Genomic DNA, 21,203 nt, shown 5'->3' with positions numbered 1-21,203 from the left:
AAAGGATTTTAAAATGCATTTTGAAACCTTTAACAGAGCTTATGGGTAACAGTAAATCACATTTTTAGGCAGGAGCATTACAGGCCTATTCCAACCAGCATCATCCATTAAATGTCTACTAATGGAGAGTACCTGTCCTTCCCAACGTTCGCTTAAAGTCCAAATAAAGCACGAGGAGTCTGAGCTCTTCTGAATATGTGTTCCTGCACCTCCTGCTCAAGGTCACATAGGTTGTGCAGTCAGGAGCTGAATCCATTTCTTCCAGAGCCTCTCTGTGAGCACTGCACCACCGCCCTGCATGCATTGGGGAGGGAGAGACTTGTCTTCTGTCTGCTGAAAGTGGCCACGTGCACCACTCATCTTCTTCCCCTGCCCTTATATTTGCAAGCTATGGACTATGCACGGTTCTGCGACATCAAAGGTGGTTGTACAGTTCTGACTCACAGTTAAAACGTGTGTGTTCCTAAATAAGACAACAAAATCATCTTGGCTAAGTGATAATCATTGAAGTCACTGAAGCATTCTGACGTTATCAAATGTGGCACATGAAGTTGCTCAGTGCTTACTGAAGGAGGGAAGTATTCCCTGATGTTTGATTTATTTTCTGACTCTTGGATTCTGAGAGCTGTAGGTGTGAGGGATGGGAAGTTGTTACTTACAGAACATCAAACTGTTACTTATGAAAAGTTTCCCCTCCAAGGAATCAAGGATGGCCCAGACATGGCTCATCTGACAGATGCTCTAAACTCTAGATTTTATGTACTTACAAAGAAGCATATTGATTTGGGCTCATTCTACGTTTAGTTAACCTTCCATGTTTTTCTGGCCCAAACTCCACATCTTTAAAAGCCTTCAAACAATAGGAGTGATTATTTGCTCTGAGAAGAGGTGATTCAAAGCCCCCCCACCTCTCCCCCCTTCATCCCCTATAATTACTGTTAATTCAGAATTTTTAGGAACTTTAGCTTGGGGATCAAACTCATCTTGGAAAGATCACTGGCTATGTAGCTGTTGGTAGCATCTCAAATAGTGTGCCTGGTTTTGGGCCCCTCACTACAGGGTGGATATAGAGCTGGTGAAACACATTTAGAGAAGAGCAGTAAGGTTGGTGAAGGGGCTGGAAAATGATGTGAGGGAGCTCGGACTGCTTAGTCTGGAAAAGAAGAGGTATGTATGAGATGTGTGGATGTGGCATAAGGGACATGGCTTAGTGGGGGACTTGGTAGTGCTAGGTTGATAGTTGGACTTAGCCATCTCAGAGGTCTTTTCCAACCCAAATTATGCTCTTTATTCAAACTTTCAATTCACCTAGAGTCTTTCAGATATTCAAAGATGCTCTATTTCGTATCTTTTTGCTGTTGTGTTCTTGTAACAACTTTATTTCATCTGGAAATTGGTGAAGTCACAGAATCACAGAATCACAGAATGGCTTGGGTTGGAAGGGACCTCCAGGATCATGAAGCTCCAACCTCCCACCAATGCAGGGCCACCAACCTCCACATTTCAGAGCAGCCCAGGCTGCCCAGGGCCCCATCCAACCTGGCCTTGAACACCTCAGGGATGGACGGGGCATCCACAGCCTCTTTGTGGATGCTCCACATCCAGCACCTCACCACTCTCACAGCAAACAACCTCCCCCTGACATCCAATCTCAGTCTTCCTGGTAGTTTTGGCAACTACCAGGATCCCAGGGCAGAGAAGCCCTATGCAGGTAGTTACCTCAGCCTTAATACTTTGTTGTTGCAACTACTGACTCTGCTCTTGGAAAAATTCATTACTAGCTATTAATGCAGTGTTGGGGTTTTAATCTGTTAAAATGGGTATACATCAAATGTTAAAATGCCCTTAACAAGAGGTATAACTGGTAACATCTGGTGACCATTACATTTAGAAGGTAAGAATGGGAATGTTATTTCCAGGTAACAGTGAGTTAATCTAGTAGGGCTGGCCCAGCATTGGGTAATGTTGTATCCCACTGGCTTTCATGGCTTCCTTGGCCCCAGTGCCCTGAAGTCCCAGCCTGTCACCCACATCTACACACAGCTTAAGCTGTAGCACAGCTGGAGGTACTGAGACCCTGGGTTCCATGTTCTGATGTGTTCCCAGTGCATTCCTCTGGCTGGGTTTATCTGCTACTTCCATCCTTTTAGAGGGTGATCTACTTTAGCACAAGCCAGTGCTCAGTGCAAAGAGGGTAAAAAAGAATGACGAAAAATGCACTTTCTTGTTGTTTTCTAGAGTTTAACTTAAGGTCTTTGTGCAAGAGCTCTTTGGAGGTGCTCACTTTGCTCCTGGAATTTTTTGTTTGCCTGAATTGATTTTCAGCTGCAGACAGAATCTGCAGTTGTTTGGATCTGGGTTGGTGGGGGGGTGTTTGTTTTTGGACATTTTTTTCCAAAATAGTTATTTTATGTTGCTGAAGTCTTTCTGTTGTCAGCATTTCTTCCTTGTTTTGTTTTTGTGTTGAATAAATAGAAGGCTCCTTTCACAAACAGAATCCTGTCCTATGGACACACACAAGAGCTTGGTTTAAACACCTTGACTTTTGTGGTAGGCTGAACGAGAAGGAGCTGCACATTGTTGAAAACATTTGAGTCAGACATAATGCGAGTCTATTTTAGGATCCCATTCAGGCACCAATGGCCATGGTTGTAGGGCTCCATGTTATTGTGCTGGATTTGTGCAGCACTGCAAACAGCATGGTTGGTGACTGTGAGCAGAGCTGCAACAGAAATAATCCTGCTGTATGTAATGGTAATGAGCACAGCCACTTGGCTTCTGAATGTGGGCAGTATTTTTGTTACAGCGTGGCTGCTGTTACGGTGAACTCTCCCTAAGGCTCAATCAGCAATGGTTTGCTTGCAAAAGGGGGTCAAGATGTTGTGCAGGTTGTTTTAAGGACTTGGCAGCTGAGCTGAAGAATCTGAAATTGGGGCACTGTTTGTATGTATCAGGCAGGGCTGTGGTTAAAACTGTGGTAAAACCAAGCAGAAAGTGGTCCCACACTGCGCAGAGCACAGGGGAGGGGCTGACCCTGGCTACAACAACGTGACTCATTGCCTTCCAGCTTTGGGAGCTGTTGCCTTTCTGAAGGGACTGCTGATTCAGGTATGGGACTCCATCATCACGTGTTCATCATCGGAGAGCCTGGGGATGTTACTGCATTGTGCTGGGTCTTGTGATGGAAAATAACAACTGGATTTACCTTTAGTCAGCGTTATTCTCAGCGTTCCAGAACTCGTTTGGTGGCTGTGTGTGTCACTGTAAAAGCTTTGTATTTCTGTGTAGATGTACAAGCAGATCTGCTCAGTTTCCACTCTGAAATACTCCCCTGGGATATCTGCACACACAGTGCCCCTTTAATTCTGCACACAATTGTCATTATTGTCGAAACATGAAACAAATGACAAAGCTTCTGAAAGCCTTTTCATAACACTCTCCTTGTTCTCCATTCCCAGGAGCAGTGGTTGTCACCCCAAGCCCAGCGTATGGCTGGTAGAGGACAGATTTACAGTTGTGTACTTTGAGATGGCATTGCTCTCCAAAATGCCCTTCCATCCCTGCTCCTTGGCTCTTCGGTGAAGGTTGATGGGATGGACGTGATCCCCAAATCCTCCAGCTTAGCACCTGCCAACAAGAGAGGGGCTTTCCTGCACCAGTGTTGGGACAAATGCTGTGGGTAGAAGCACAGCCACAGAGAGAACCGTGCTGGAGAACCGCCTTTCAGAGTAGGCTGTGCAGGTGTGCTCAGGTGCACGTGTGTCTGTATCAATGACTGGTTGTCAAATATCAGACTTTGCATTATGCATGAAAATGGGCTTTACTGTTTCCTGGGAGTTTGCTGAACTGAATGTAGCAATGCTGTACCCAGAGTTAAGGATTGCTTTTAACTCAATTTGAGGGCTGGAGCAGCTCTCTTATGAGGAAAGGTTGAGGGAACTGGGCTTGTTTAGCTTGGAGAAGAGAAGGCTGTGGGGAGACCTCATTGTGGCCTTCAGTACTCAAAGGGAGTGTATAAACAGGAGGGGGAACGGCTGTTTGTGAGGGTGGATGGTGATAGGACAAGGGGGAATCGCTTTAAAGTGAGACAGGGGAGGTTTAGGTTGGATATGAGGAGGAAGTTTTTCAGCCAGAGGGTGGTGAGGCACTGGAACAGGTTGCCCAAGGAGGCTGTGGATGCCCCATCCCTGCAGGCATCCAAGGCCAGGCTGGATGTGGCTCTGGGCAGCCTGGGCTGCTGGTTGGTGACCTGCACATAGCAGGGGGTTGGAACTGGATGAGCACTGTGGGCCTTTGCAACCCAGGCCATTCTATGATTCTATGATTCTCATTGATAGAACCTTTCAAAAATAAGTTTGCTCTGGGGGCAACAGACAATATCAATCTAACAGTTCAAAAAGTAGATGAACATTTATTAACATTAGGTGAGATTATAAGGAGTTTGCATGCCTAAAAATCTCAGGTAGGGATTGTTTCTTGATTTAAAAGCAGAAATGTGTAGTGCTGTAGAACATGACGTATGTTGGGAGATGGAAGTTGAAGTCCTGAAGTGCTCTGTAGAGTTCTTGTGCCTCGTAATCGCTGGTTTTGAGATGGGAATCAACTGGGGAGCTTCTGTAAAGAGCTCCAAAAGTACCCCAGTGGGCTTGTAAGGGAAAATCTAGGTTATGATTAGGGATAGGTGAGAAGGGACAAAAAATGAAAGTAATTGCCATCTCAGCAAGGTTTCTTTACTATGATAGAGAGGAAAAATTGCAATAATTCTATTTTGAAGAGGGATGAATAGTAGAATGCAGGAGTAATCACGCAGAGGAACAGAGCAGTTTGCACACCATGTACCAGCTTTCATAAGGTAAAGGAGATGCACTGCTGAAATGGGTAGATGGCAGATGGAGAAGAGGGGAAGAAAAGGACAATGTGAGGAAGCTGTGCTGCTTAGCTGTGTGCTGTGACCTAGGCTCTGTCACTTCTGGGGGAGCACACTGGGCCACTGCTGAGGATGCTCTCCCAGTGCTTGGCAATCAGCACTATGTGATTCTTGATATCTTTTCCCTTTTCATAGAATTACAGAATCACAGAATGGCCTGGGTTGCAAAGGCCCACAGTGCTCACCCAGTTCCAACCCCCTGCTGTGTGCAGGTCGCCAACCAGCAGCCCAGGCTGCCCAGAGCCACATCCAGCCTGGCCTTGAATGCCTGCAGGGATGGGGCATCCACAGCCTCCTTGGGCAACCTGTTCCAGTGCCTCACCACCCTCTGGCTGAAAAACTTCCTCCTCATATCCAACCTAAACCTCCCCTGTCTCACTTCAAAACCATTCCCCCTTGTGCTATCTCCTTTTTGGAGACTGTTACTTTTTTTCCTCCTTTGGGCCATGCTGAGGATGTCTCACCAGGCTCACATACACATGACTCATCGCTGCTCTCAGCACTTCCTTCCAGCTCTTGGAAAACCACTCAGTAACTTTTCCCTTTCCTGATGACGTGGTTTTTCCATTGCAGCCTACTTAGAACTTCGCTCCGGCGTCTGTTCGCTGTTTTCTGAGATTCCACATATATGATATTCAAATACATGAATCAAAGTTCTTAACAGGCACAAAAATGGTAACTTCACATTCTTCCCTAAAAATATTTTACTGTGGTTTGTGCAAAAACCCGAAGAGATGCAGTGGTGGTGTACAAACCAGCTGGTTGCCATGATGGGCTGTGTCCATTGCTCTGCTGCCTTGCTCTGTCTGTGCCATTGCTGTTTGTCTGTATGTTCTTGGGTCTTTAGTGCTGAAATATGTTTCTGTTCTGGTTTTGGATCCTCCTTTGTGATTGTTGCTGGTTGGGATTACTATAAATGCAAGTTAGAAAAAACTGGGCAAAGAATTGAACAGATCTTGGAACAGAAAGTGCTGCTATTAGGTATCAGCTTTGTTGTATCAGCATCTAAATTTACTGCCAGCTCATGGGGTGAGGAGCTGACATCTCTGCAGAGGTTCTTTCATTAGGTAACGTGAAGTTCCCTATGCTTCCCAGCTGGAACGGGGAGCTGGGCAGTGTGAGCTGAGCTGAGCTCCTGCTCCTTATGTCTGTGCCATCATTTTGGTGCAGGTGTCTTTGTTCTGAATTTCAGCAGGCACATAGCAGGCTGCAGCCCTGTCTGACTGTGCTTCTGCAAAGATCGGAGCTAGTTCTACACAACAGGCTTTGAATATCCAGAGCAAACTGTGTGCACCCTCCCAAAGTGGCACAAACTGCAGCATCTGGCAGTGAGGCTCAGTGAGTGCATGGTGTCACATGGAGCTGTGTGCTGTGAGCTGTGTATCACTAAGTGTGTTTGCTTCTTCAGTATGATACCCTGCACTAGTTAAATATTTTAATTCTGCCTGTTAATCTGACATGGCCATAAGTGTCACAGAATCACAGAATGGTTTGAGTTGGAAGGGACCTCAAGGATCACCAACCTCCACATTTCAGAGCAGCCCAGGCTGCCCAGGGCCCCATCCAACCTGGCCTTGAACACCTCCAGGGATGGACGGGGCATCCACAGCCTCTCTGGGCAGCTGTTCCAGCACCTCACCACTCTCACAGCAAACAACTTCCCCCTGACATCCAGGGGAATGACATCAGAGGGATGGCTTTGTTTTTATTGTTAGCCCATTATCCGTCCAACTCTTTATACCAACACACAAGAAATTGGTCATACATGAATTCTCTCTGCAGCACGATGTGCTGTCTTCTTGCTGTTAGTGGATCTGCACACTGTGCTCCTCTTCCCTCCCTCAACTTAAAGCCATTTCCCATTTCCAGTGTCATATGTGGGGCTGCAATACCTGAAAGCAACTTACGGATCGTGAGAATGAAAAGTAAGAGCAGAAATAATATTGCAACTTTTGGATAAAGATCGACTTCCAAACATTTACAAAGTCAGGACTTCTATTTCACAGTACATCTTTGACTGCTGCAAACAGCACACCTGACAAGGCACAAGCAGTCCTAATGAACCAGTGGATCTAAAACTTTTGCTAGATGCTGAAGGAGCATCTGTAAGGGCAGAAGGTGCAAAGGGTTCTTCGTGTGACATCCCAATTTCAAGGGAGATTTCTGTGCTCTGTTCTTGGAAGGGGCATTGAGTTCGAAGCGCAGCCAGACGTGCCTCTGATCTTCCTGAAGATGAGTCACAGTGCAACGTGTGTGTTTAAGTGATGGGATCCCATGTGCAGGAAGCTGACTGCTCCCGATGACAGCACTGAGTGCTCACTGATCTCATGTGTTCTGCAGCCTGCCTGATGACAAAGACAGCTAGTAAAGCAGAACGCTGGCTGTCTTCTTGTTTGTCTTTCGTTAGCGCTCTGCTGTAGTTTTTAAGGTATAATGAAGTAATGAATGGCACCGTAAGGCCGGTAGCTTGAAATGCTGGATTAATTTACACTCGGAGCGGAGCTCTCGGTGTCAGGCGATCCTTTTTTTGCCAACATAAGCACTCAGCTGAAACAACAGCTATGACTCAGTTGCCAGCGAACGCTGCTTGAATTGATTTAGTCCCAGTTCAGATTTAGCACATAATCATGTTCAATTTGATCCACTGTGCTGCCGAGAGATAAAAGGGCTGAAAAAATAGACGTAGCTTATGTCAGTGGTGGCGGTGATGTCATTGCCGTGAGAGATGGGCTGTGCACAGCGTTACTATGCTGTGCCTGCTCACTGCTGGCTGTGAGGGAGGCACGGAGCCGGGAGCAGCTGGCCGGAGCCAGCCCAGAATCTGGGGCCATTCCATAGCAGGAGCGCATCGAAGCTTCCTGCCTTCTTCCCACCGCTCCATCCCCTGAGGCTGCTGAACTCTGTGTGCACCAGGGGGGGATGCCAGCCCGTAGCATGGACTGTGATGTCTCTACTCTGGTTGCCTGTGGGGTCGATGTGGAGATCTTTGCCAACCAAGAGGTTCAGGTACGCAGCTCCGATTCTTTTGTTACGGATGCTTCCTATAAACCCTCGGGGAGCAATAGGAGTTTGTACGTAGCAGTTGAGGGTGAGGAGGCAGGTGAGGTTCTGCTGCAGTAGTAGAAGGCACGCAGTTAAACAGTCTGTTAATTAGCAGAGAGAGATGCGGGAGAGGAATGTGCTGCTTTGCACGGTGTTTTGCAAAGCTGGAAGAAGAGCCCGCTGTTTGCTCCGTACCGGTATCAGAGCGGGTTATGTAACTGACATCTGTGTGTGTGCGTGCCTCATCTTCCTAACGAATCATTCATTGTTAATTTTGTACAGCTATTTTTAGATCAGCCATGCCGAGAATGTTGTTTATCAATATCGACCACCTTCGGGTGGCTTTGCTCCTCTGAGCAGCAGCTGTTCGCTGCCTTCACACCCAAACCAAGCATTCAAGAGCAGCACCTCTGGGAAGGGTTAAAAGTTAGTGGCAAGTGATGCATCTGCAGCATGGCAGCATACAGAAAGTTGTGCATCTTCCTGTCGTGTGAATACCTCAAACCCAGGGCTTCATTCTAACGCTTGGTATGCTGGGCTCACAGTCCCTTAATTAGACATCTGCTGTAGAAAAATCATTGGATGTAATTGCTTACTGTTGAAATCAATTACCTTTCTCATTTATTACATTACTGCGGGAAAACCACTGCAAATTAAGTTTGAAAGAGGAATTTTAAGTATGCTTTTCACAGATCATCTGAAAGAGCTCGTAGGCATCATACAGTGCTACTCAGCACTTTATTTAAAGGGCACATACAGATGGCATTTCATTTCTAATCTGATTGCTGTGCTCCTCGTATGAAAATAATGAAGTGGGGGGAAAGGGTTGTACAAATTTGAGGTCAGATTCAGAACCCCTCTTCTGTTTAACTCTGAGTCATACATTGAAGTCAACGGAAATATCTGGAAAAAACGTTTTCATTTGCAAGAGGTTGTGATTTTTATTCCTGTTGGTTTGTTAGGTATCACACACACTTCTACAAATGCTTTTAGGTTCCAGAAGGAATCCTGCTGATTTCAAAGGCTTTCTCTTTCCAATTTAATATTGGGTTCAGAGATGAAACTGATTGAGAGTAATTGTGAGGAGTGGCTGAGGTGGATGGGCCTGCCAGCACCGGGACACATTTCCCGGGCTGTTCTGAGTGGTAAAATGCGTGTTCTCGTACTGCCTTCTTACATTAAAGACTGAAATTGAGAAATTCAGAAGTTAACCTGCACTGACAGAGCCTCGGAGCTGGAGCGGCCCTTTTAGTGCCACGTTTGACAGCAGGCTATGCAAGAAATTCAAGGTGTAGGGATCTTCTTGTATCCTCTGAATAAGGAATAATAGCAGTGAGAAGTACAAATCTAGATTCCATAAAATCAGCAGAAAGCTTTCCATTGACTTTGATGAGACTTACAGTAACCTGATTTAAACTTCAGCATCTGGAAAGCATGGCTTGAAGTGCACGGGATAACAGTGAACTAAAGGGTTACAGGGATGCTGTGGGAACCAAAATCCCTTTCGTGTGCCGTTTTACTTGGACTTTCCATGCTTTGTTTGCTTTGGTTAAAACTGTCTTATTCTTGATGTCCGAGTTCAAAGGGAGTGCAAAGGCTCCGGGCGTATTTACATCGGAGACTGCACTGCAGACTGCAGTGCAGCTTAGGAACAGGAAGTCGACTTCGAAGTCGTCTGGCTGAGATGCTGAGAGCAGCCTCTCCTCGCTGACCCACGGCTCCATGCAGAGCAGTTTTCACCTACCAGCCTTCAAACTGGTGTCACAGGCAGCCAGCAGTGCTGCTGCAGCCGGGGCCCAGCACCAGGGCTGCAGTGTGGGCATCCTCCTTGTTGCAGTTTGAGCGCTGCTGGTGTTTTAAAGGTGGGGAGAACTACTACAACAAGTTCAGCATAAAAGACACTGGTGTTTTTGTTTGCAAAAAGGGCTCTGTTCCATTTTCTACGTTGACAGCGATTGCACCGTGTTTGTGTTGACTTTGATAAAGGATCAAGATTTAAGGTTGGAAAGGAAGAATCATAGCATCATTAGGGTTGGAAAAGACCTCTATGATCATCTAGTCCAACCATCGACCCTTCTCCACCATGCCCACTAAACTATGACCCTACGAAGGGCCATTCTGAGAGAAGACACGGGCGTGGAAGGAAAAGAGAAAAGATCAAAAGCAAGCACAGCAGTCCCTGCATTCAACTGGAAGACCCAAGTACTGAAAACTGAAGTTACATAGAATCATAGAATCACAGAATGGCCTGGGTTGCAAAGGCCCACAGTGCTCATCCAGTTCCAACCCCCTGCTATGTGCAGGGTCACCAACCTGCAGACCTGGCTGCCCAGAGCCAATCAGGCCCCAGGCCAACAGTAGAAGTGCTTAGCTTGTGTTTGCTCCATAGAGCAGCTGGTAATGGAGTTGGGGCTGCTGCTTTCTGGAGCAGTGGCCCAGAAGTACAGGACTGCACTGCGGGGTTCGGAGTGGAGCAAGCTGCTCGGCTTCTTGCTGCTCTTCCACCCATGGAAATGACCTTAATTCTGCAGGCTCAGTGCCCTTAGCATCTGGCAGCCAGACTCAGAAATGCTCTTTTTCCAATTGGCCTCTGAAACAGGAGAATAATTACTTAACGCAGAAGGCAAAGCTTTGTAGTTTCAGCACATCTAGTGGCTCATCCTTTCTACAAACAGAGGCATGTATGGGTGCCCTGAAACTGGCCGCTGGACGCTCTGCTTACACCCATGGTTTGCCATCCATGAAGCCATGCAGCAGGCCTTTTGGTTTCTATCTGCTGTTGCTTTGAGTTGCCTTTTGTAGCCCAATAATGAGGTCATGCTGATCAAGGTGCTGCTATCTGTATTGTGTATGTCAGGAATTAGCAAACTTCAAGACAGCCATAGAAATCACAGAGTGCAGTTCTGCTTTGTAGTTCACCCGGATAATTGTCATTCTTCTTTCAGCACCTTTATGATCATTTTGTATCATGTTCATTACATACGTAATTAATTCATTAATATCTTATTTCTAGCAGAGAAATTCTAGACAGTACTTAAACACTGGCAGAGAACTTAAGCTCATACTTATTACTCTAAGCAAGACTTTTATACTATTAATTCTTACCCCACAGAATCAGAAGATCATCTTCATGATCTTCAGTTATTTTCACACGTGCCATTCTGCCAGGCGACATGATGTGATAGAGACAGCAAGGTACAAGGAAACAGAAGGCATACTAATGATACAGATTGATGGAATTTGCATCTGAAGACAGTAATGTAATTTAGACCTCATTGTGTCCTTCCAGTACTTGAAGGGAGCGTATAAACAGGAGGGGAATGGCTGTTTGTGAGGGTGGGTTGTGGTAGGACAAGGGGGAAGAGTTTTAAAGTGAGACAGGGGAGGTTTAGGTTGGATATGAGGAGGAAGTTTTTCAGCCAGAGGGTGGTGAGGCACTGGAACAGGTTGCCCAAGGAGGCTGTGGATGCCCCATCCCTGCAGGCATCCAAGGCCAGGCTGGATGTGGCTCTGGGCAGCCTGGGCTGCTGGTTGGCAACCTGCACATAGCAGGGGGTTGGAACTGGTTGGCTGTGCAAAGTTTAAATGTATGGCTAAATGCTTTTCTAGCACAAAAGGATCCTTGGCTCTTGAGGTTTTTCAGCACCACTTCAGTTCTCCATTCGTAACAGTGACTCATTCAGAGATGTTCTGAGGTTTGCAGCTGAAGTGCTCTTAGGTTAGAGTCAAGTGAAGAAAGCTGTAGAGAAAAGTGCTGCTGCCCCTCTGGGTACTGCAGCTGCCCAATGGCAGAAAGCAGGACTTGTCTGCAGAGTTTCTGCATTCCCTTTTTCAGATTTTTCTCCTCAGCTGTGTAACCTTGATTTATGGGAAGAGACTGCCGCACAGTGATAAGACTCCAACAATCTAGAGATAAGGAGGAAAGCAAACAGCAGCATGACTACCAAAAGAATCCTGTTAGCACCTGTTTTATAACCTCTTCTGTTCCTATATTCTGTACCAGATAGTTATTTTTATATAAAGTTTGCCATCTGTGAAATCTTTTATGATCCAAGTAAAGGACCCAGATCTTCTGGGTTAGTTGGTTTGTTTTTGTGGGAAGAAGGAGACAAGGAGGTTCTTTTCCCCAAAGAAGTTTTGCTGGGCTAAGCTGTTTTCAGGTCTGTAGTGATGTGGAGTGATGTTCCTCTGCAGGCCTGTGTGTGTACATCGTTTTCTCTCAAGCATTACCAATAGTTGTTGCTTCTTAACATGACCTAAGGTTTGATGTTGAGAGAAGCTGCATTTTTTCAGACAAACATCTGTTCCATCTCTATTTTAACAAACACTTTATCTGTAGATTAATGGATATGCTTTATGGTTGGCTGGTTCTTCCTTTAATACCTAAATAATCTGCTAAGTTTTCATCATTTGCATGCCAAGCAACATATTTGCTTTGGAAGATATTATCATCTGCAGAATGCAGCAACCATGACAGTGTGATTTCAAGCAGTGAATTCTTCCTTGTGAAGAGATGCTGAGCAAAAAGAGTAGCAGGGTTTATCAGACAGTTGAATAACACACATTGCCAAGGCTGAGAAGCTGCCCAAGCAAAGTGACTGACTGCTGCTCACTACTGCTCAGTTGTTGCAGGGTTTTCTGTTGTCCATCCACATATTTAGACTGGTGCTAGAGCTGCATGTGTAAGCTTAATTATTATTTTTTCTGGACAAATAGTAAACCTCTCCCCCTTTTTCTCCTTGGCAGTGCATCTGAAGGCACATACAGCTATAAAGTTTGACTCCAGCCTATGCTCTCTGTCTAGATAAGAAGTTTATTTTCTGCTTTGTTCATGTTAATTCCTGACAGCAGATCACTTTCTCATAACATCAGTGTTCCTAAGACACATTTAATTGCCTTCATTTGGTATTTCTGGTGATGCTCAGAAAAGCCCTTGACAGCACTAGCTCTGACTGAGTAAGCAGTGAAGGATCCTGCGCAGCAAATGGTGCTGTGGGAAACCAGATCTCAGAGTCACCACATACCCCCAAAGGACATCGATTCCAGCCCCAGGCCCCACACAGCACCCCAAAGCCCACCTTGCTGAGTGTGGTGTCCCAGCGCTCCCTGTGAGGAGCTGCAGCTGCCGAAAGGCCTCCTGTCAGCCTGCTATGCTCGGGGCCCACCAGCCCAAGGGGACCCCTCACGTGTCCCCTGTAGGCCCTTCTCCAGTTTTGTAGCCCTCATTAGAATGCTCTCTCACAGCTTCATGTCCTTTCAGGACTGTGGCACCCAACACTGCACCCAGTGCTGGAGGTGAGGCTGCACAGAGCACAGTGGGACGTTCCTTCCCTGGCCCACTGGCAGTGCTGGCTCTGGTGCTCCCAAGGCAGGGCTGGCCCTGCTGGTTCCTCAGCACCCTGCTGGTTCCTGAGCACACAGAATCACAGAATCACAGAATGGCCCGGGTTGGAAGGGACCTCAAGGATCATGAAGCTCCAACCTCCCACCACAGGCAGGGCCACCAACCTCCACATTTCACAGCAGCCCAGGCTGCCCAGGGCCCCATCCAACCTGGCCTTGAACACCTCCAGGGATGGACGGGGCATCCACAGCCTCTCTGGGCAGCTGTTCCAGCACCTCACCACTCTCATAGGAAAGAATTTATTGATCCTCAGCGCTGCCATAGGAGCAGGGCTGCTCTCCAGCCTCTCATCCCCTGGTCTGTACTTATCACCAGGGTTGCCCCATCCCAGCTGCAGATTTCCCAGGCCTGCAACTTGTCAAGTTTTCTTTACAAGGCCTCTTCCTCAAAGGAGTCAGCAGCTCCTCTCAATTTAGTGTCATCCAGCCTTATCCAGTTTTCCTTCAAGCCCTTCATCCAAGGCACTGATAAAAAGCCTGAAGATGCCCTAAAATGCAGCCCTGCAGGAGCCCAACACTGGTTGCCAGTTTGATGTAACCCTCTTACTGGAACCTCTGTAGCCCAGCCTGTCAGCCAGGTGTTCATCCATCACCCACCACAGGTCTTTGCCTTGTTGTACTCTGGCCTTTTTTTCCCAGAAGGATCCTGTCAGAAACAGTATGGAAGGCTTTAGTGAAATGTAAAAAGATGGCATCAACTGACTTCCCTTGGTCAGCAGAGTGGTCAGAGGAGGTAAGGTTAATTAAACAGGATTTTTCGCCTGTGAACTTATGTTGGTTCCAAGCAGGTTAGTATCACTGATAAATAGTGAATAAGTAAATTAATCTTGAAAGCTCATCAGTGTCCCAGCACCTTTTGGAGGCTCCTTTCCTGCCTCCAGGTAACAACCTCCATGCAGTGTTCCTTGGCTGCTGCCCCTCTCCTTTCAGCTTGCTGCTCAGAAGGCTTTGCCATTACGTGTCTCCGACAGGACTAAGCAGCTGGATGGGGCTGAATGAAGCTACACATGCTTGTGGCAGAACGTACTTCGTAAGCCTTACCAGGACCTCTTATATTTTCAATGCATTTCTACTTTGTCTTCCTTTCTGCTTCATCTTTCCAGAATGTGAGGAGGAACTGCTTTCCCTTCTTGTTATCATCTCATGTATTAGTTGATACTACTACTAAACAACACTCTGTATGCACTTTTGAAAGTTTCCAAACAGGTTGAGATGCAATGCGTCAAATTGTGAGAGTGTTCTGGGTGACACTACTTTCAGCAAATGGATGTAGGTAATTTGTGTTTGATTTCAGATTTCATTGTTAGCAGTTAATGGAAAAAACTGTTCATGGCAAGTACTTCTGATGGAAAAGATGATGAAGTGAGCTTTTGAAAAGACAGTCTGAGATCAGATGGGTGAGGAAAGTTATTTTCTTTGTAAAGTCATCTTCTCCAATCTTATGGAGCTGCTGAATAGTGTCTCCTGAGCAGATTATCCAAGCGCTAAGGAGGGCACGAGAATTAGCAGTTAAAAAGGCACTTTTGAGTGTGTAATGCAGATTATCCATCCTGATGCAGAGGACAGATGGGACATACAGTATGAACTTGTTGTGGCTAGATCAGCATTTCAAGGATTTATATGTGAAGTGACAATCTAGTGTACAAATCATAGAATCCCAGAATGGCCTGGGTTGCAAAGGCCCACAGTGCTCCTCCAGTTCCAACCCCCTGCTATGTGCAGGTCGCCAACCAGCAGCCCAGGCTGCCCAGAGCCACATCCAGCCTGGCCTTGAATGCCTGCAGGGATGGGGCATCCACAGCCTCCTTGGGCAACCTGTTCCAGTGCCTCACAAAATGGATTTCAAATATTGGTGGATTTTAAGGAGGGCAAGAAAAGTTCTGTAATGCCTAAGAGGAAAGAGGAGCACAGTGTGCAGATCCACTAACAGCAAGAAGACAGCACATGGTGCTGCAGAGAGAATTCATGTATGACCAATTTCTCGTGTGTTTGTATAAAGAGTTGGACGGATAATGGGCTAACAATAAAAACAAAGGGTTAGATAAATGAATGACATCCCTCTGATGTCATTCCTCTGGATGTCAGGGGGAAGTTCTTGACAGAGAGAGTGGTGAGGTGCTGGAACAGCTGCCCAGAGAGGCTGTGGATGCCCCGTCCATCCCTGGAGGTGTTCAAGGCCAGGTTGGATGGGGCCCTGGGCAGCCTGGGCTGCTCTGAAATGTGGAGGTTGGTGGCCCTGTCTGTGGTGGGGGTTGGAACTTCGTGATCCTTGAGGTCCCTTCCAACCCAAGCCATTCTGTGATTGTGTGACTCTGTGAAATCAGCCACCTTTGTTCTTTGGCAAGGCAGCTGGGCAGGTGGTATAAAGCAGATGTGGAAAGTAGGTATTTTGACTAACGCTTTCACACTGCTCAGCTTGTCACTGTTGCAGTAACATCACTTTATAACTCCTATAAGGTGGGCGCACAGGTTTTAAACAATGCCTAAAGCAGAAGTGTGCCAGCACTGGCTTTGCAGTGCTTGTGAAACAGTCACTGCGGTTGGGGGCGTGGCCCCTCCTGATGCTCGGGATACTTTGCAGCAGGCAGGCACTTTCTGAATGTGCTGTCAAGCTGTGAGTAGTGTTGAAACCTTCTTGGACTCACTGTGATCCTGTGGAGCAGCAGTTGGTCAGTCTGGGCTCCTTGCTGATGTGGCCGCAGCATGGTTGAGGCTTGCTGCTGCAGATGGGCTGTTGTCTCTTCAGCCTAGTTAGGCTTTTCAGATGTATATTTTTGGTCTGTAAAATGAGATGTCATCGTTGTCTTGTTTACAGATCCTAAGAAGAAAAGTACCAAGTGTGAGAAGCTCTGCCTTTAGCTTTACAAACAGCTGGACTGCAGGGCTGTGCGACCGGCTGGCTTCCTGCAGCTGCTGCTGGGCCCTGGACCAGCACCACATCCTTGAACTGAAGGAAAAAGAAAATACATTCTTACTAATGATAACAGCTGGGATCAAAGCCAAACAAGGGGCCGTAATAGTAACAAGTACGCTGCTTCTGTTGGGCAGAATTAAATTACTGATATACTTAAGTTTTAGAGATTTGGGAGGTTGATTTTTTTTTATAGTGAATGAATAAAGATGAAAGGTTTTGAGATGTCTATGTCTTGCTTTCATAGCAGATAACCAGGCTGGAAGTGTTGAAAAACGACAGTGATTTACAGCAGTGATTTAAGCCGCACACAGTCCTGGCTCCCAAAGCAGTGATATTTCTTGGGCTAAGGGGAAGGACCTCAGTGTCACTAAGTGCTGCGAAATGAAAACGTTTGCTTGGCATCCAGTAGCAGTCCTGAAGCAGATGACCCAGTGCCTGCTGCATCCAAAACATAACAGAACATTTCTGAATGTCACTGGTTAGATGTTTGCTAAAAGTGCTGCTTAGGCTGTAACTATTGTATATAGTGTGAAACAAGAAGAGCAGAAGGGCATGAAGGATTTTACGCACAGAAAGTTTCCAATGTCTTCAATAAGGAGAATTTACTTTGTGGTAAAAGTAATTTGTGTAGATATGGGAAAACTGATAAATGGGAATGTGCCAAGTGTGTGTAAAACATAGCAGACAATAGCTGCAAATAAGCATATTTTCAATGACTGTTTTGTGACTCACCTGTAAGACACTACTATTGCTTTCAAGCACTTCATTTATCTAACCCTACATGTTCTCTATCAAATTGCAGGTGTATCTGTACCAAGACTGGATCTACCGTGCTTATGATCTGTGTACCTCTTAGAGAGTCTGTGGCTGTGCTGAGGGACTTTTACAGGCTGAATGGGTTCACTTCTAGTTGACAGTTTGTCCTTAATTAAATCTCAGTATTCCATACTGATTAAGGAAACACTTGTACCTTTAGCTCCATTCGTATTGAGACTGAAAAGTGTGAATTCTGTTCTGGAGCTTCTGGTGAGCAAGGCCTCAGCAGCACAGGGCTTTGCAGGTGGGTGCATGCACACCAGGCTGGGCCAAATGGGACCCTCTCGACTTGCTGTTCTCATGGATTTTTATGTCACTTACAATGTAGATGCACCAAACTCAAGTACTTTGGAAGTCTTACTTCAAAGTCAGACTCCTTGAAATGCACACTATGGACTTGGGTGCCATTAGATAACTTCAGGAGACAAAGACATAGCCAAACAGTGCCTTGCAGCAAGAAGCTGCACTCTGCAAGGTGCCACCTATATGAATGTCCTACTTGGTTTTATTACTAAAAAGCAGAGTCCCCACTTGGTTACCCTTCTGGTTGCCAGCCACTGCCTTTGTTGCCTTCTTGCTGCCTCCCTAACAGCTCTGGATACAAGCCTTAACAGAGAGCAGCTTTGGTTTCATAATGCCAGTCTGGTATCTTTTTAATATCGTGCTGCTACTGATATATTTTTCACATCAGGAAATGAAAATGATTTTGATGAAAAGCAGTGCTGTTTTTAGCTGTAAGATAGGATTAGTCTACTTTCCAGTTCTTGTTTCGAAACAAAATCTGTGCCAACTGGAAATTATCCAGTTGGTTGAAAGATGACATGGGAGCAGTTTGGTCAGGAATGTTTGCTTTTTCACCCTGGGGTTTCTTCCATCTGCCCACTAAAACAATTATAGCACTGCAAGACTGAAATTCCCTACTCTGTATCCTGTCTGCTAGTGGTCAGTGCTCGTGGCCACTGAGGCAGGAAGAAACCACTGCCTCTGTGTTCCCCATGGAACACACTGGTAGCCCTGACCTGGCATCCTGGTAACTCTTTCTTAATGCCAGGAAGCCACCGCCCAAAGCCTTCTTCCTCCAGCCACCACAAGTCCCTTTTCTGAGCTTGTGAGCTTGATTCCTTGTTGCACTGTGTATTAGAAATTCAAATAGTGCATTTTGCTGGAACAGCTGCCCAGAGAGGCTGTGGATGCCCCGTCCATCCCTGAGGTGTTCAAGGCCAGGTTGGATGGGGCCCTGGGCAGCCTGGGCTGCTCTGAAATATGGAGGTTGGTGGCCCTGCCTGTGGCGAGGGGTTGGAGCTTCGTGATCCTTGAGGTCCCTTCCAATCCAAACCATTCTGTGATTCTGTGATTCATTTAGGTATACAGAACAACTTGGTGACGTTGTAGCAGCTCAGGGTGCTGGAGTCCTCCGAAGGCTATAACCTATCTTTGGGAATAAAACAACCTCACAAAGTACAAATCACATTTTTTTCACCAAAGTGTACTCAAACTGGAAAGCATTGTTTTTTTTCATAGGAAAGTGGAAAAATTGATATTAAAGTGACAATGTAAAAGCATCATAGAGTGAAGAGTGTATGATCTTTGTTCATGCAGATCACAGAATCACAGAATGGCTTGGGTTGGAAGGGACCTCAAGGATCATGAAGCTCCAACCCCCCACCACAGTATCTGCAAAAGGAAACAAGAGCTAGAACAAAGAAAAGTATCTCAAGAAAATGATATTGATAGTTTTTTTTTTACATTTTAGCAAAATGTGAAGAGGCATGCTGTATTAACCAGGCACAAATGCGGGCAGCTGTGCTGGTTTGTGGTGCAAGCATTTCTCATGTGTTGCTGAACCCCCACGAGCTTATGCAGCCCATCAGGCAGCACTGCTTTGGTGCCATTGGGTCACAGTGCATGGCTGTGGGAGCAGTTTGCTCCTATTCCATCACCCACACTGAGCTGCACAGGGCAGAACATTTCTGGAATGGCTCCTGGAAGGGGTTCCCATCTCTCTTTGCTGTGTGTATAAGCACAACACCTCATCTCTGTACACCCCTGCTCTTATCCAATCCAAACTTGATTTTTTTCCTAGTTTTCTTTTTTCCTCATCCTTACACATTTGTTTCTGATGAAAGGCACTGACACAGAACACTTGTGCATAGCATTAGCCTTGAAACACCATTCACTTGTAATTTATGCTGCACTGAGTCCCTTGGTTGGCAGCAGCCGCTGTGTTTTGTTGTACACTGAGGCTCCTGACTTAGCTTTAGGAGCTGCTCAGATGTAAACAGCAAACAGAGCTGCTTGAACAACTTACAAACGAAGTATAAGACAGAATGACAGATGGTCCAGGCAGTCTGGCAAGAATACGGAACAGTAAAACAGTGCAATGGGAGTGTTAGGCTGTGGTCACAGTGCTGTGTGTTTTGTGCTGTAATTATAGAGAAAGGCAGGGGAGGAGGTGAGGCCTTTGTTTTGTGCCTTGGTGCAGAGATGCAAAGCCCTTGGGTGCAAACTGATTGCTACGTTTCTGCCTCTGCTCAGCTGTTTCTCTTTATTGTTTTTGAAGGCCTATTTCAGAAGAGATTTGAGCTTCTAAGAACGTGTGTTAGTGGGTCAGGAATTTTTCCTTCTACATTTTTCCAGTTGTTAAGTATTATATCTAGACAGTTCATGAAGGAGCAAGAGGTTTTCTTCTCCTGTCCTGCCTGTTTGCTTTTAATAGGGGGTCACTTTCAGCACTGATTTTGTGATTTTCACAGAATCACAGAGTCACAGAATGGCCTGGGTTGGAAGGGACCTCAAGGATCACGAAGCTCCAACCCCCCACCAATGCAGGGCCACCAACCTCCACATTTCAGAGCAGCCCAGGCTGCCCAGGGCCCCATCCAACCTGGCCTTGAACACCTCCAGGGATGGACGGGGCATCCACAGCCTCTCTGGGCAGCTGTTCCAGCACCTCACCACTCTCACAGCAAACAACTTCCCCCTGACATCCAACTGAAATCTTCCCTCCCTCAACTTCAAACCATTTCCCCTTGTCCTGCTGTTATCTCCCCTTTCCAAGAACTGAATCCATTCCTGTTTGTAGGCTCCCTTTAGGTACTGAAGGCTGCAATGAGTCACCCTGCAGCCTTCTCTTCTCCAGGCTTTCTATCCTTTCTGAATCCAGAAAGGCTGAAACTGTATTTCTAACCATTTTAGCACAGTTTGCATTTGTTTGCATTTTGCACTGGGACTGGAAAAGAAAGAGCATTCCCTATGACTGTGATGAGAAACAGCTGAAAAGCTGTAAATGTTGATCACTGTAGGCGAAGCAGTAAATCAGGAATGGGCAAGGCAAGCATTTTATTTGTTTAAACTGTCCCATGGCTTTTTCATGTTTATTTTTCTACTTAACTGGGTTGGCAAAGGCAGGGAATGAATAGCATGTATTTTATGGATGTTTTACAACATTTACAACATCTCCAAGTGCATGAATGAAACAAATTTCTTCAGCTCCTGTGTGTTTTCTTCATTTCATTCTTATATTCTGCTTCTGTCCATTGGGGTTCTGACTGCATCCCCTGGCACTCCAACACAGTGCCATCTTTGCAGAGGTGGAGCTTCTAGACCAGCCAGCTTTCCAACTGGATTTCTGTGTGCTTATAGAAGGAGTGTGCTCCTGAATGGACGTGGAAAATGGAGGGCTGAGGTGATTCTTAAGTTTTCAAAGATCACTGAAGGATTCCTTCAGCAACTGAAGGAACTGGGGCTGTTTAGGCTGGGGAAGAGGGGGCTGAGGGCAGACCTTATTGCTCTCTTCCAGAACCTGAAAGGCGATTGCAGCAGAGCGGGGTTGGTCTCTTCTCACTGGTGACAGGTGCCAGGATGAGGGGAAATGGCCTCAAGTTGTCCAGGGGAGGTTTAGGTTGGATCTCAGGAAACACTTCTTTACAGAAAGGGCTGTTCAGCACTGCCATGGGCTGCCCAGGGAGGTGTTGAGTCACCATCCCTGGATGTGTTTACAAACATTTGGATGTGGTGCTCAGGGCTGTGATTTAGCGGAGGGCTGTTAGAGTTGGGGTAGGATGGCTGGGTTGTGGTTGGACTCCATGATCTTTAAGGTCT

General features: G+C 46.3%; 1 protein-coding gene across 3 annotated transcripts in view; it reads left to right on the top strand.

The window, feature by feature from the left end:
* RCAN2 (regulator of calcineurin 2) overlaps positions 1–21,203 on the top strand; it is an 80,773-nt gene that overhangs the window by 38,492 nt on the left and 21,078 nt on the right. Inside the window, exon 1 of one of the 3 annotated variants that reach the window (XM_090136664.1) lies at positions 7,563–7,933. The exons of the other annotated variants lie outside the window; for them this stretch is intronic. Within the exon in view, the coding sequence (XP_089992790.1) occupies positions 7,847–7,933 (87 nt within the window). The 5' untranslated portion in view covers positions 7,563–7,846. Of the gene's footprint in view, positions 1–7,562; positions 7,934–21,203 lie in introns of those variants that run through there. 3 annotated transcript variants of the gene reach the window in all.

Source organism: Phasianus colchicus, chromosome 2 (assembly GCF_987193195.1).
Source record: "Phasianus colchicus chromosome 2, bPhaCol1.hap1.1, whole genome shotgun sequence".
Classification (NCBI taxonomy): Eukaryota; Metazoa; Chordata; class Aves; order Galliformes; family Phasianidae; genus Phasianus; species Phasianus colchicus.
The sequence above is the reverse complement of the archived record's forward strand: the minus strand, read 5'-3'. Positions and strand labels throughout refer to the sequence as shown.